The sequence below is a fragment of the Papio anubis genome, chromosome 2 (assembly GCF_008728515.1).
Source record: "Papio anubis isolate 15944 chromosome 2, Panubis1.0, whole genome shotgun sequence".
NCBI lineage: Eukaryota > Metazoa > Chordata > Mammalia > Primates > Cercopithecidae > Papio > Papio anubis.
Window position 1 is genome coordinate 79691692 of NC_044977.1, and position 15719 is coordinate 79707410.

General features: G+C 41.1%; 1 protein-coding gene across 21 annotated transcripts in view; it reads left to right on the top strand.

Annotated features, from left to right (window-relative positions):
* FHIT (fragile histidine triad diadenosine triphosphatase) overlaps nucleotides 1-15719 on the top strand; it is a 1487995-nt gene that overhangs the window by 662618 nt on the left and 809658 nt on the right. For 2 of the 21 annotated variants that reach the window (XM_017954310.3, XM_031662796.1), the window contains exon 1: nucleotides 15353-15684. The exons of 15 other annotated variants lie outside the window; for them this stretch is intronic. In XM_017954310.3, coding sequence (XP_017809799.1) covers nucleotides 15564-15684 — 121 coding nt within the window. In that variant the 5' untranslated portion in view covers nucleotides 15353-15563. Of the gene's footprint in view, nucleotides 1-15343; nucleotides 15685-15719 lie in introns of those variants that run through there. 4 more of the 21 variants (XM_017954304.3, XM_031662794.1, XM_017954303.3 and 1 more) reach the window with 4 other exon arrangements.

The window sequence follows — 15719 nt, forward strand, 5'->3', positions numbered from 1 at the left end:
CCCCCGAGGCTGTGATATAATTGATCTGTGGCATAGTCTGGTCTTTGGAATTTTTAAAAGATCCCTAGGCAGTGATGAAAACATTCTAAAATTGATGGTAGTAATGATTGTACCACTGGGTAAATAGATTAAAAACCATTGAATTGTATCATTTAAATGGGCAAATTGTGTGATATGTGAATTACATCTCAACAAAGCAGCTATATATGAGGCAGGAGAATCACTTGAACCTGGGAGGCAGAGGTTGCAGTGAGCCGAGATCACGCCATTGCACTCCAGCCAGGGTAACAAGAGCGAAACTCTGTCTCAAGAAAAAAAAGGCATACACACACACACACACAGACACATACACACATATATGTAATAAAGTAAGTAAATAAATAAATATCTCTAAATATGAGGTGACTAATTTGGGAAGTACTGCCATTGAGTATAAATGGGAAAACTGAGATGTAGAGAAACGAGTTGTCCAAAGTCTGACGCTAGAGCTTACATTCTCATCTACTGTAGCATCCTGGTGTCTTCAAACATGAGGGTGATCCTGCTAACTCATTACTCAGTAGGCATATGCTTGGAGTGGTAGTGATGGATTTCCTTACATCTATTCACATGTCATACTATGTAAGCAGTGGATCTAATTTGCAAAATAATTGGCTTTAGAATAAGATAAAGGAATTAGTGTCTTTGGGAATAAAATCTCAGTTCTCAATCACTTTATCACAGTACTGAAATAAACCAAGCCAGCCTCCTTTGGTGGCCAGGAGGTATCTTCAGAAGTACATTTAAAGAGGAAAATGCTGGTATCAAAGTTATAAATTCAAAACCAACTGTTCTACATCCCGGTATCTGAAAATAGATTTCTATTTTAAAGATACTTCCTGAAATGTTACCTTGGTCTATGTCAAACCTTTACTGAATTCGGGTATAAAATATACACAAAAACACTTAAACTGTAATAGGAAAAATGTTTGGGTTTCAGCCACAGATAGGCAATAAGGAGGCAAGCTCAGAGTTGGAAGGCCTGTTTTCGTCAGCCCTAGGAGGACATAAAAGGGAAAATACTTTTTAAAGGCAAAAAAAAAACACAAAACTCTAGCATAATAAATTATCATACATGTGTTTTCTATAAGGAATATTCAAAGTTTAAGTCCCCAAAACAGTAGGGCGACTTTTCCAAGAGGAATGCTTTGTCTCTTATAAGTAAAGATGATTGCTGCTGACCTCTTCATACCTTCTACCTCTTTAAGTATGTGCTCCTGTTAAAAATAAAGATCGAGTTCAAAAAGATGAGCTTGACTAAGAGCTGAAAGGGAACTCATTAAAAATGGCCTTTTTAAATGCTTAAAGGTTGAGTTCCAGTGGTAAGTTTAGTTCATTTTGCTTTAGTAGTTAGGTGGCAACTCTTTCTCAAAGTGTGGGGTAGTCTAGCAGTTTTCAATCTGTCTCTTGTTGCCAATCACGAACTGTTAAGAGAGCAAGTTATCTTGAATATTCACATTTTTAAGTGGTCTGTTATCTATTTGCTTGAACTATTTATCTGAGTTAGTATTCATTTTGTTGTGTAACTAATTTCCCTTTTTTGTAAATCAATGAAATCCATTGCTCTCATATTTTTAAAGGAATAACAGGCACCTATTAGAATCCAACTGTGAAGAATAGAAGTGGGAACTAGGTGTTATAGCATTCTCCATTAATAGAAAGTGTTGTGTTGTTTATGAATTCTTGTATTTTGTATTTGGGATCAGCCCCACTAGGGGTCAGCCATGGTGACTGGGAGCAGCATGGGTAGTATGCCCACTTGCATGCCTCACAGTGGTACGGCCATACCTCAAAGATATTATGAGTTCAGATCCACACCACTGTGACAAAGCATATATCACAATAAATCAGTCATGTGAATTTTTTTAGTTTCCCAATGCATATACAAGCTATATTTACACTAAGCTGTAGTCTATTAAGTATGCAATAGCATTATGTCTAAAAAAGCACATACCTTAATTAAAAATACATTATTGCTACAAAACGTGAACAATAAGCTGAGCCTTCACTGAGGTAATCATTGGAAGGTCTTGCCTCAATATTGATGGCTGCTGACGGATCACGGTGGTGGTTGCTGAAAGTTGGGTGGTTGTGGTGACTTCTTACGATAAAAATGAAGTTTGCCACATTGATTGATTCTTCCTTTAATGAAAGGTTTCTCTGTAGAATGTAATGCTATTTAATAGCATTTTACCCATAGTAGAATTTATTTTAAAGTTAGAGTTAATTCTCTTTGACAGTGCTATTGTTTTATCAACCAAGTTAGTATAATAGTCCAAATTCTTTGTTGTCATTTCAACAGTGTTCACATCATCTTCACTAGGAGTTGATTTCATCTCAAGAAATCACTTTCTTTGCTCACCCATAAGAAGCAATTTCTCATCTTTCAAATTTCATCATGAGATTACAGCAATTCAGTCACATCTTCAGGCTTCTAATTCTAGTTTTCTTGCTTTTTTCATCACTGACATCTTGAACCCCTCAAAGTCATCCATGAGGGCTGGAATCAACTTCTTCTAAACTATGTTCATGTTGACCTCCCATGCATTATGAATGTTCTTAATGGCATCTAGAATGGTGAATCCTTTCCAGGTTTTCAATTTACTTTGGGTAGATCCATCAGAGGAATCACTATCCATGACAGTTATAGCCTTACAAAATATATTTAAGTAATAAGACTTGAAAGTCAAGATTGCTCCTTGATGTGGGGGCTGCAGAATAGATGTTGTATTAGCAGGTGTGAAAACAACATTCATCTCCTTGTATATCTCTATCAGAGCCCTTGGGTGACCAGGTACATCATCAATAACAGTAATATTTTGAAAAGAATGTTTTTTTTCTGAGCAGTAGGTCTCAAGAGGGGGCTTAAAAAATTCAGTAAATCATGCAACAGACAGATGTGCTGTCATCCTGGCTTTGTTGCTCCATTTACAGAGCACAGGCAGAGTTGATGTAGTATCATTCTTAAGGGATCCGGGATTTTTAGAATGCTCAAAGACCATTGGCTTCAACTTAAAGTCACCATCTGTAATAGTCCCTAACAAGAGATTCAGCTTGTTCATTGAAGCTTTGAAGCCAGGCACTGACTTCTCCTCTCTAGCTAGGAAAGTCCTAGATGGCATCTCCTTCCAGTAGAAGGCTGTTTTGTCACTATTGAAAATCTATTGTTAATATGGTCACCTTCATCAATTATCTTTGCCACCTCTTCTGCAAAACTTGCTGCAGCTTCTGTATTAGCACTTGCTGCATCACCTTGCAATTTTATATTATGAAGATGGCTTCTTTCCTTGAACCTCTGCCAGCTTCAGACTTTTCTGTAGCTTCCTCACCTCTTTCAGCCTTCATAGAATTGAAGAGAGTTAGGACCTTGCTCTGGATTAGGCTTTGGCTTAAGAGAATGTTGTGGTTTGTTTGATCTTCTGTCCAGACCACTCAAGGTCTCCCTATCAGCAATAAGGCTGTTTCACTTTCTTACTGTTTGTGTGTTCACTGGAGTAGCACTTTTAATTTCCTTCAAGAACTAGTCCTTCACATTCACAGCTTGGCTGTTCGGCCCAAGAGGCCAGCTTTTGGTCTTTCTTTGGCTTCTGGCATGCCTTCTTTACTATGTCTTACCATTTCTACTTTTTGATTTAAAGTGAGAGATGTGTGACACTTCCTTTCACTTGAACACTTAAAAGGGGATTGTAGGGTTATTAGTTGGTCTAAAAATGCAATATCTGAGAAGCACAATAAAGCAAAATGTAGTAAAATGAGGTATGCCTGTACCGACTGGTTCTTTGACCATCCTCTTTGCTACCTGCTGCCCCACATTGCTATTCATCAGTATTATTACCTCTTCTCCCAAGACATATTCAGAATAAGCGCACTGCTGCCTCACCAACTCCAGTCCCTACCACTTATCCTCTGGCTCACCTTTGTAGCCTCTTAACTGTGTGGCTTCTCCATGCTTGCTTGGCTATTGTCCACTCTCTCTGCAGCACCCAGAGTCACTTCTTCAAAATTTCAAGTAAATCGTATTACTTCTCCCTTGCCTAAAAACTTCCACAGGCTAGCCATTTCTATAGGGATAAAATTTAAATGGCTTGCTTTTATTTCTTTTGATTTCACTTATAATTCAGCTTGGCCCACATCAGGGCTTTGTATTTGTTCTTGCCCTTATTTAGAGGATCTTGAGGACCTCCAATAAATAGCGGCCCTCATCTGTGCCTGGGTTCTCAAATTTCTCAAATGAATTCTGAAATAAACAAAGGAATGACTGATAGAGGCCATGCTTGGTGGACATGACTTTAGGTCTTAGCCAAGGTGGCTAGCTCTAGGGCTTCTCAAATTCTTAATATACATATGAATTACCAAGGGATCAGGTTAAGTGCAGATTTTGATCAATTACATCTGGAGTGGAGCTGAGAATTTGCATTCTTAACAAGCTCCTGAGTGATACTGATGCTGGTATTCCCAGACCACACATTGAATATTAAGGTGCTGGCTGGTATTATACCCTCCAAGTAGGCCAACTGACTTATTTTCCTATTAATAGTCAGTGCCAGGCTCCTCTTAAAACCTAGGAGTGTGGAAAAGTGGGCCACCCTGACAAACACCCTTCCTGGATTGCTGGCTTCATTTGCCAGTCTCAAGCACGACTTTCTTTCTCGGAGACACCACCTGGCCATTTTATCTCAAACAACAGTCCTGCCGCCATGCCATCACTGACTCTCAACTGCATTATCCCAATATATGTTTTTCCAGCTCTCCTAACTATCTGAAAAATCTTATTAACTCGTTTAGTCTTTTTCCCCTGGATCAGAGAATAGAGACTGTCTGTTTTGTTCACTGCTGTCTTTCCATAACCATGAAAGGGCAGTGTTTAATGTATGTAGTTGTTAAATGAAATAATATAGATTAATTATAAGACAGATAAATCATGAGTCCTGTGATAAGACATATTTTTTTCTCATTAACCATTGTATCCCTAGCATCTAATACAGGGTCCGGCACATAGTAGATGTTGAATAAATGAATGAGAACTCAAAAAAAAAGGGAAAGCATGTTTTCAGGTAATAACTAGTGGATCAAGTTAACTGACAGGTGTAAGTTTACCTAGGGATAGTCAGAATTCTTTCTTTCTCTCTCTCTTTCTCTCTTTCTTTCTCTTTCTTTTCTTTTTTTTTTTTTCTTTTCTTTCATTTTCCAGATTCCCATAGTCTGGGCAATAAAAAAGAGAGCGTTTTGATATTAAGAATGGTGCCTGAGTAGTTACTAACAGGCCTTTTAAAAAAGAGGCTGCCAAAGCCTGTACCATTTTGTAGGAAGCTGTTGTCTACTGACACATCTAAGCATAGTCACAGACATTCCTGAGAATGAGCCATCAGTCCTTCTATCTCCAGCTCTCATTTCTATTTGAATGGTGTCAGAACTGCAAAGCTCAGTCACTGAGTTGCCTTTTCAAGTAATCCTGGATAATGGCATGAACTTTTTGTTCATCTCTGTGAGAAGAATTGGGCTATTCACCTGTCCCCTGCCCAGATGACTATTGCAGATTGGTTCATTTTGACATCCTTGATTGAGGTGTTTTTTTTTTTTTTCTTTTCCCCCATCATCTGAGGCTGGGAAAAAGATGGCTCAAACATTCTTTGACTAGCTCTTATTCTATCAATAGTGACTTGTAAGAACTCCACTTCTATAACTTGGCTGTAACTGGCTTAATGAGAGAAGGAATGACCTGAAATTTGTTGAGTGTGTCTTGGTGTCCAGGTGCTTTGGAAGAATAGCTGTCTAAAAGCTTGACCTGGAGTGTTGACTTTGTTCTTTGTTTCCAAAATGGGTTTGGCCCATATTTCAGTTCTACCTTAGCATCTATCTGATTGGTAATTTCATGTGTAATTTCTACACATACGTCAGTGCCTTAGGACATTCTGCTGTTTTGGTTTGGTTTGGTGTACAACAGTAGGCTCTTATAAGATACATTCAACAAATCTTAAATACTAGAGATAGAGACATGGAAAAGTGCAATGAATGAATCCATTTATTCATTCAGCTGATGTTTATTGGGTGTCAATTATTTGCCTGGCACTGTGTTGGCTGCTGTGTATATAGGGATGGTAAGTGAAAATATTATCTTATTCTTTTCTTAGGAAGGGACTTTTCTCTTTAGTCTCTGGCTCTGTGTCCCTTCCTACTCCTTTCCCCCCACCTCTCCTTCACTCACTCACACACACACACATACACATACTCCCTCTCTCTCTGTCTCCTTACATCAGGAGAATCAGCAACTACCTTGCCTGTTGACAACATGCTAATGGAGGAAAACTCATCATCTAAAAATAGAGGACCGGCTCTATTCTGTCCTCTTTCTCTTGGACCTGCTTGTGGTTGTGAATGGTCTGCCCATCAGGCTCCACATGGTAAGCAGGTCAGATAAGGCCTGCCTGGTTCTTCCTTATACCATTTTCAACCTCAAACAGAAAGAGGAGATCAGGACAGTATGTCACTGCAGACCTGGGGTGAGGGAACAGGAAGACCCATTTTGGTTTCTGGCCTGAACCAAGCTATTTAAAATTTACTTACAGAATTTCTAGACACTACTGGGAACTGCCTAGCCATTCATGAAGCTGTTCTTGCCTACCACCTGGATGCTTAGGTCTGCTTGGGAGGGGGCTGATAGGCAATACCAATCTCTGACAGTATTCCCAGCCCTTAAGGAGATCATTAACTAATATGTAAGACAGAGAATCAAATGCATAATTACTGTGTCTGTGAGAAGCCCTGTATTAGGAGTGCGTCCCAGGCACTGTAAATAATACAGAATTACAAGACAGACACTTCTATGTGTTACACTAATTGGTTAACACCACATTCTTCTGCAGCAGATTATATCACTGATAGCCAGGATAAGGGAAGAAAATTGCCCCCAAATGGAACCTACAATTATCTGTGTACTGTCTTGTTTGTGTACTTACAAACTGTGCACAGTTTCCCCATCAGAGCATACCATGTTGCAGTTTAGTTTTGGTATCAGCTATGATCTGAAGCTGTTGGGAGCTGTCATTCTTAAACATCTGTACTTGACTTGTCTAAACACAGGGCTCTGGCCTGTCCCCAGCAACCTGGCATGCCAGGAAAAGCAAAGAAAAGACCTCATGCCATTATACACATAATACAGGTGGTTTCCATGGCCACCAACACAGGAAGACTCCAACATCTTAGCAGTGAGATGAAGCAGTTAAAGGGGAGTTTGAAAAACAGTCAGATTTGTTTAACAGTGTGTGGGATGGCTTCATAAGAAATGGCGTAAGTGCCTGTAAGAGGGACATACTTTCTCTCATCTTCTGGAGCTGGGAGGTTAAACAGGAGCCCAGAGACACATATGTTTTCCATCTTCTCAGTGAGTTAGTGGGAAAAGTGAAATGGATATGAGCAAGCACTTGGTTAGCAAGAGACCTCTTGTGGGGCTGTTTTTGAGGATCAGAACATTATACTGTGCATTGTTCTCTAAAGTGAAAGAGAGCACACCAGCAATTTGAGTGGAAACATCAGTAAAGAAATAATAAAAACCTTATTAAATGAGAAAGTGCTGGAAAAGTGCATCAAGGCAAGAGGGGACATCTCAGCAGCAGTAACTTGAGAAAATGTCGTTAGGGAATTTAGCTGTAACTGAGAGTGTGAGCCACAGTAAATGCATGCTTCACTTGTTCTCTGTGACACTGACACATCTTTTGTAATCCTTTCTAAATGCACCCTCAAAATGGGTTAATGTTTTCTTTGTGCTGAATTTTATAGAAATGAGTGCCTCTAGGGATATTTTAATTGTCTCCTTATTTCTTTTTTCTTATATTAATTCCCCATACAGTTGAAAATTAATACTGCTGTGGATTTACAGAATTTGCTAATTAGTAAAAAGCTTGACATTTACTAACACAAAACTATGAATAAACCCACTAATTTAAAAATTATGTCACAATCAGAATGTTCCCATGGAAGTTGGAAGCCCAGAGAAAAATGCGGTCTTTAGATATTTATTAACAAGGTGATTAGTCAGAGGATTACCATAGAACATGTTATTTCAATGCTAGAAGTTTGTTATTCATGCTCCTAATTGAAAGAGTCAAGATTCTGGAAGATACATGTATTATCACATCCTTAGCTTGAAATGGATGGAACCATCTCAGGGCTGCCATGAAAAGTTTCCCTGGGTCATTAGTCTAAAGCCTAAAAGTGAAAGGAGCAATAGGTTTTTCATGTCATGCAGCAACTCTGATCGATTGGTAATGGCTATCTGAAAGATTCTGTTAATACCCTGCAGGAGAACATGTCATAGTTAATTAGCGACATCTGCCTAGAGTGCAGGAGGAAGAAGCCACAACATGAGTGCTAGGCCTGGGCCCTTCCTGATATAGAAGACCCCGGCACTGAGCTTACCAAGCAACTTTTACTCTTTTGACTGGAGGTCAGAGCTCTTGGGAATCAGCATTTAGTTGGAAAAATGTTCCTTCTGGACTATGCAAGAGAAGTAAATAATGCCATCCGAGAACTCCAAAGATCATGCTGAGTCATTAGACTCAGGGGTCAAGTGGACAGGCCACGGGCATACTCAAGCTCTCCTGAGCTCCCTATATGACTCTGCCTCATCTGCTTGGCTTCGTTCACCCATGACGTCAGAGAAATATTTAAGTTGGGAGCAACCCTACTTCAGGCATGTGCTGTTACTAAGGGTAATTTATGTGTGAAACCCTGGCCTGAGCCATGGAACGGTTTCATGTGGCCCTCTTTGTGTGCCAGTCAGGGACATGGGTCAGGGAGATGACTAGAGAGTGGTTGACATTGTGCTTCCTGTTAGAGAACAAAGCTGGGGCAGGGCCTAGCGCACACCTTTGTCTTCTGAGCCCTGCTTCCATGAGCTGTTTCTAACAGGCTTTGCAACACACAAAGGCAAAGACTACAAAGGTAGGAGTCGAGTGATGCCAGCACAACTCTGTCCCAGCAGGACTCTTGGAGTAGGGGTCTCCTGAACAAGATCACTTGAAACAGATCAAAATTTTCCAAGAGAAAGGTTTTTTTAAAAAAATTCTATTTGTTGCCTTTTTTGGGAAAGCAATTGTCCTTCCTCATTTTTGTCATGAAACCAGGGTGCAAATGTATGGGTTACTAATAGCTGGCATGTGAAATAGTATTTTAAAAGCAAAAGCCTTTAAGATTACAGAGCTCAGAGATTCTGCACTGGGAGAACACACATCATTGTTTCACTTGGACTCAAAATGCGTTTTTCAACAATACCTATACATTTCATTAGTGATTGCTTATCAGTCTTTTAATTATTATGTTGTGCTTCTCAGCCCACGTGGCAATGAGAGTTGCCATAAGTTACCCTTAGTAACTGGCATACGCTTGAAGTAGCATTGCTCCCATCTTTGTTTCTCTGATGTCATGGGTGAACCAAGCAAGCAGATGAGGCAGAGCCATGTAGAGAGCTAAGGAGAGCCTGGGTACACCCTTGGCCTGTCCGCTTGACCCCGAGAAGCCTGGCATGGCCACCTTATGGACTCTGAGTAATCTCTTTATACCTATGGAAAACCAAACAGACAGACTCTGTGGGCAGCAGCGATTGTGCACTTGAAAATTAATTCCTTTCTTGACATCATATCTTTTTTTTTTTTTGTTCTTCCTGTCACCTCCTCCGCTCACCCACCAGGATGTAGACATTTGAAGTGATCATTTACATGAAAAAAGTACAGCACATAAAGCAATGTGGGCAGAAGATCTTTCTTAGCACTGCTGGAGGTGGGGAGGAGACCAGTGTCACATACTTGGGTACAAATCTCGGCTCCATCACTTATTTCCATGTGAACTTGGGCAAGGGACTTAAACTCTTAGTGCTTTCTCTTGTAAAATTAGGATGATAAAAATACCTCACAAGGCTTTGAAGAGGATTAAGCGAGATATTTACATAAAGCATTTATAGCATAATGTCTGATATATAGCAAGGGCTGTAGGAATATTAGCTGTTATTAGTATGGTTAACAAATGCCAATGTAAATGTTACTGCACAAGTTTTCTAATGAACGGTCTCTCCTTCATAGGTATCATCAGGAGATGTCCTTGGTGGCATCATATGTAAACGTTGACCTCCAAGTCCTGTTTTCAGAAATGGCTTCTCTTAGCTGTATAAAAACGTGAAAAAAGAGAGCATCCTTTGTTCTGAGTACAGTACTTCCTAGATAGTGGTCAACACGGTGGTCACCTTGGATAGAAGGCAGCAGCAACAGGGGACAAAGGCAGCATTACACACCTAGGTGATGCCACTGCTCTTCTTCTCTGACACCAGCCTCTATCACCTTCAGGGTGTTGCTATTCCAAAACCCACCCTAGGCCCTCATTTTGCCTCACCCTTTTCTGAGCAGTGTTGGGTGACCACTTGTACTGAGAAGAGCTTTGGGCTTTTCGCTACTGGGTGACATTGATCAAGCTGCTTGACTTCTATGAGTTTTGTTTTCCTCCATATGTACTGTAGGGACCATTGGGGTTTAAGTGAGCAAATGTAGGTCAAATGCTTAATGTAGGCTGGGCACACAGGAGTATTCAACCAATGCTCATTTGTCCTCATTGGTGCAAGGCTCTTGTTGTTGTGAAAGGATAGGAAGTCAAGGAAGAGATGGATTTTGGGTCAGTTGCATCTTCCCTCGTTAACTATATAAAGACATGTTTGTCATAGTTTCAGAGGCACCAGCTCCTTCTTAATCCTTTACCTTTCTGTCACCTCTGCATCTGGGTCTGTCTGTGGTGCTCAGAAAACTTTATACATGTCACTTAACATTTGTCTAGCCTCTTTTGTGTTGAGGCAGTATGCTGACTACTGCGGGAGTGTCAAGGAAGGTCTGTATACAGCTGGATCGCCCAGATGGCTGTGAGAGACTCACTGTTCATTCCCGGTCAGGAGGAGATCAAAAGTAGCTATACAAAAATGACCAATTAGTGTTCCCTTTGAGAACTCTTAGCTCGAGGAAGCTCTTATACAAGTGAAAAGGAGGACAAGGCAGAAATAAACAGTAAGTGTTATTATAAGGAAGGTAATAGCCAGTATGTAAATGAGTATGACCACACAGGAAAGCTGTTTTGAGTCAGTGTGAATCATAAGACCAAAGTGAATGCATAATAGCCACCCTGCAAACTCCAGCTCTCCTGCAGAAAGCTTGCCTGCAGACAGAAATGTCCCACCTGGCCTGAACAATGGAACCACGTGATGGGATTCAGGTGTGGGTCTCAGTCTGCTAGCTCGTTAGTGTTCGATGATGCTCCCCAGTAGGCAGCCAGAGCCTCATTACTGTTGGTAAGAGTAAGCTAATAATTAAGACTTTTGAAATTCCAAATGGTGACAAATAGAATGAAGAAGTAATGAGATGGGTAGGATTGGAGATCCCCTGATGAGTGCCTGTCATGGTGAGAGGATGAAGAAATGAAAAAACGATGAAGAGAAAACTGCCATTGTCATTCTAAGAGCTGCTGAGAAATACCAATTTGTCTAGGGTGCAGGGAAATGGGAAGGCATTTGTCAAGCAATGAAAAAGCAAAATTACTATGAATGGAGCCCTGGATAATGCTGTGCTGTAAAACCCATGATGGTGGAAGAAGAGACAACACTTCATTACTTTAAATTCACCTTTTATTTAATGTTTTATAATAGCCACCTCTGCTGAAATTTGGAAGCTCTATTTCGAGACCCCATGAGCAAGGACCTCTCAGCTACAGTAAAGTCTGGCCATATTGGCTTTAGTGGGGACATAACACAGAGGCTATAGTTTGACTTTTTGTGATTTCCTTTAACCGACATTTTCTGAGGACCTGGGAGAACACGGGGAATCAGTAGTTTGGGATGCCTTTGGATTCAAGGCCTTGAATTTCTATCTGGTTATCTTCAAGTGCGTTTTCCATATGCTAATAAACAGGATTGAAGGAAGATGTGCATTATATACTTCTAAACTTGTTCTCTTACAAGGTTGTACCACCTGTGGTACACTGTTATGTAAAAGATGTATCAGTCATGTAGTTATCTTGTGAATAACACCATTAGATATTGGAAGAATATGGTAGAACACTTAAAATAGGAGTAAGGCTATAGAGTACAAATGACACATAGCTATAATTGACACTGTAATTAGCCTTATATTCTGTTTTAGCAAAAACCTATGAGCAGCATTGCTTTGCCATGAATATTGCCAACAATTCAGGAGTCAAAAATGGTGGAATAATTTCTCTCATATGCAGAATAGTAATTGTTATCTTGTATTCACTTGTGTTGGGAACTTTAATTTGTTCAATGGAAGTGTTCAAAATATAAGTTATATAGTTTTTCCTTTGGTGTTTATTTTTAAAATAATATGTCAGAGCTGTTAAAGTAAAAGACCCAATGTTTCTTAACCTCTGACTGGCCTTGCTCTGATAAAGGGATGTTACAGGAACCCCTTCGGAAGCTCCTGCTTCTGAAAGATCACAGTTGATTTAGATTTATCATACAAGCTTTTGACATCATTTCTGAATTGATGTCCCAATATGTCCATAGTGTCTTCATACAGTCCATGGAGATGAATATCTGTGAATCTTTTTTGACGGTATACAGACTATAATATAGTAGGAATTTTGATTACTCCAGATAGATACATAACAGTAAAGTGATTTTCAACTTCTAATCCTCTTCCTTAGGTATTGTTTTCGTATTTAAACCTGTAAGTTCCTCTCCGTTATTATACTACAGATGAAAAACATGGTTTGGATTTTGTTTTCTTTGTTCTTTTTTTTTTTTTAAACTGTTAAGATGACTCAGAATGAAAAAAAAAAAAATCTCAGCCTCCATCAGACTGAGAAGTCATGCCATACTTTGTCCTTCAGTGTAGAAATGGAAATCTGTCTCTTTTTTATCTGGGTCTCTGTCCTTCCCTGATATTTTTTTCTTTTTTTGAGATGGAGTCTTCCTCTGTTAACCAGGCTGGAGTGCAGTGGTGCAGCACAATCTTGGCTCACTGCAACCTGTCCCTGGGTTCAAGTGATTCTCCTGCCTCAGTCTCCCAGGTTGCTGGGATTACAGGTGTCCACCACCACGCCCAGCTAATTTTCTGTATTTTTAGTATAGACAGGGTTTTGTAATGTTGTCCAGGCTGGTCTCAAATTCCTGACCTCAAGTGATCTGCCCTAGGCCTCCTGAAGTGCTGGTATGTCTGGAATTGGGGGGTTCTTGGTGTCACTGACTTCAAGAGTGAAGCTGCAGACCCTCACGGTGAGTGTTACAGTTCTTAAACATGGTGTGTCTGGAGTTTGCTCCTTCAGATGTTCACATGTCTCCAGCTTCTTCCTTCTGGTGGGTTCATGGTCTTGCCCACAGGAGTGAAGTTAAAGACCTTCAAGGGCAAGTGTTACAGCTCTTAAAGGTGGTGTGTAGGGAATTATTTGTTTTTCCTGGTGGGTTCATGGTCTCACTGGCTTCAGGAGTAAAGCTGCAGACCTTCGTGATGAGTGTTACAACTCATAAAGGTGGCGTGGACCCAAAGAGTGAGCGTCAGCAAAATTTATTGCAAAGAAGGAAAGAACAAAGCTTCCACCGTGTGGAAGAGAACCCAAGCAGCTGGCTGCTGGCTGGCTCCAGCAGCCTGCTTTTATTCCCTTATCTGGCCCCACCCACATCCTACTGATTGGTCCGTTTTACAGAGTGCTGATTGGACTGTTTTGACAGGGTACTGATTGGTGCATTTGCAATCCCTGAGCTAGACACACAGTGCTAGACAGAAAAGTTCTCAAAGTCCCCACTAGGTTAGCTAGATACAGAGTACTGATTGGTATATTTACAATCCCTGAGCTAGACACAGAGTGCTGATTGGTGCATTTACAATCCTTTAGCTAGACACACTGCTAGACAGAAAAGTTCTCAAAGTCCCCACTAGATTAGCTAGATACAGAGTACTGATTAGTATATTTACAAACCCTGAGCTAGACACAGAGTGCTGATTGGTGTGTTTATGATCCCTTAGCTAGACATAAAAGTTCTCCAAGTCCCCACTAGACTCAGGAGCCCAGCTGGCTTCACCTAGTGGATCTGGCACAGGGGCTGCAGGTGGAGTTGCCCACCAGTCCGGAGCCGGGCCTGCACTTCTCAGCCCTTGCCCTTGGGCTGTCAATGGGACTGGGCACCACTGAGCAGAGAGTGGCGCCCAGGGAGGCTCGAGCCACGGGGGAGCCCACAGCAGAGTGGGGGAGCTCAGAAATGGTGGGCTGCACGTCCCCAGCCCTGCCTGGCAGGGAGGCGGCTAAGGCCTGGTGAGAGTTCGAGCATGGTGCATGCAGGCTGTCAGTGCTGGGGTACCCGGGGCAATCTCCAGAGCTGCTGGCTGGGGTGCTAAGCCCCTCACTGCTGTGGGCAGGCAGCTCTGGCCGCTCCAAGTGCAGGGCCCACCAAGCCCGTGCCCAAGCCCGTGGGAACTCATGCTGGCCTGTGAGTGGTGCCGTGCCGTCCCAGTTCCCACCCACGCCTCTCCCTCCACACCTCCCGGCAAGCAGAGGGAGCCATCCCAAAGAGGGGCTCCCACAGTGCAGTGGTCCACTGAAGGGCTCCTCAAATGCCCCCAGAGTGGATGCGGAGGCTGAGGAGGCACTGAGAGTGAGGGCTGCTAGCGTATTGTCACCTCCCACTGGGATTACAGGTATGAGCCACTGTGCCTGGCTTTTCCCTGATAATTTTCTACAAACACAAAGCTCTAAGCCTTGATGCTGGTGTTTTAGACCTTCATCACCTGTGTTTGGTTTGGAAGAAAACATTTTATAAAATGACAAAAATAGTTTTAAATTTTATACATTTTTGCAAATACAATACCATGTTTAATACTCAAGGTCAGGTGGAAGCATAAAACATAGAAGTATCCATTTACACCCTATATCTTGACTAGATGAAAAGAACTTCAGGATCATATATATATACACACACATATATACACTCATATATACACACATATATACATACATATATACATGTATATGTGTGTGTGTGTGTGTATATATATATTTTTTTTTAACTGGTGACCTCTTTTTGTGTAAAAGGTCTTCATTGGATCAATCAGTGGAAGAAGGGGGTTAGTGATTCACATTACATGAAAATACAAGTCCTCACTTGAGTCATAGGTAGGTTCTTAGAAACTACAACTTTAACCAAAACAATGTATAATGAAACCAATTTGACCATAGGCTGATTTAAAAAAAAAAAATTCCTGTGGCATATTTCATCTCACAAAACATCACCAAACTTCTAAATAAAAACCAAAATGTTTTTAATATTAAATATAGAAATAAAGATGATCTCTACATATGTTTAAGAAAGATTAATAAAAGCAGGATAATTATTTACCCACTCATTGCAGTTCAGGGTCTCAGGTGGCCAGAGCCTGTCTTGGCAGCTCAGGGCCCAAGGCAGGAACCCACGCTTGACAGGGCGCCATTCACTTTCAGGGCACACTCCACATACGCCTTCTCACTCAGACTGGGACCACGTAGACATGCCTCTTAACCTAACATGCACCTTTGGGATGAGGAAGGAAACCAGAGTGCCCGGAGAAAACCTATCTGGACATGGGGATAACTGTGAAGATTTCCCACAGACACTGGCTCTACTCAGAAGTAAGTGAGACTGTTAAAAGTATAAGACTATGTCC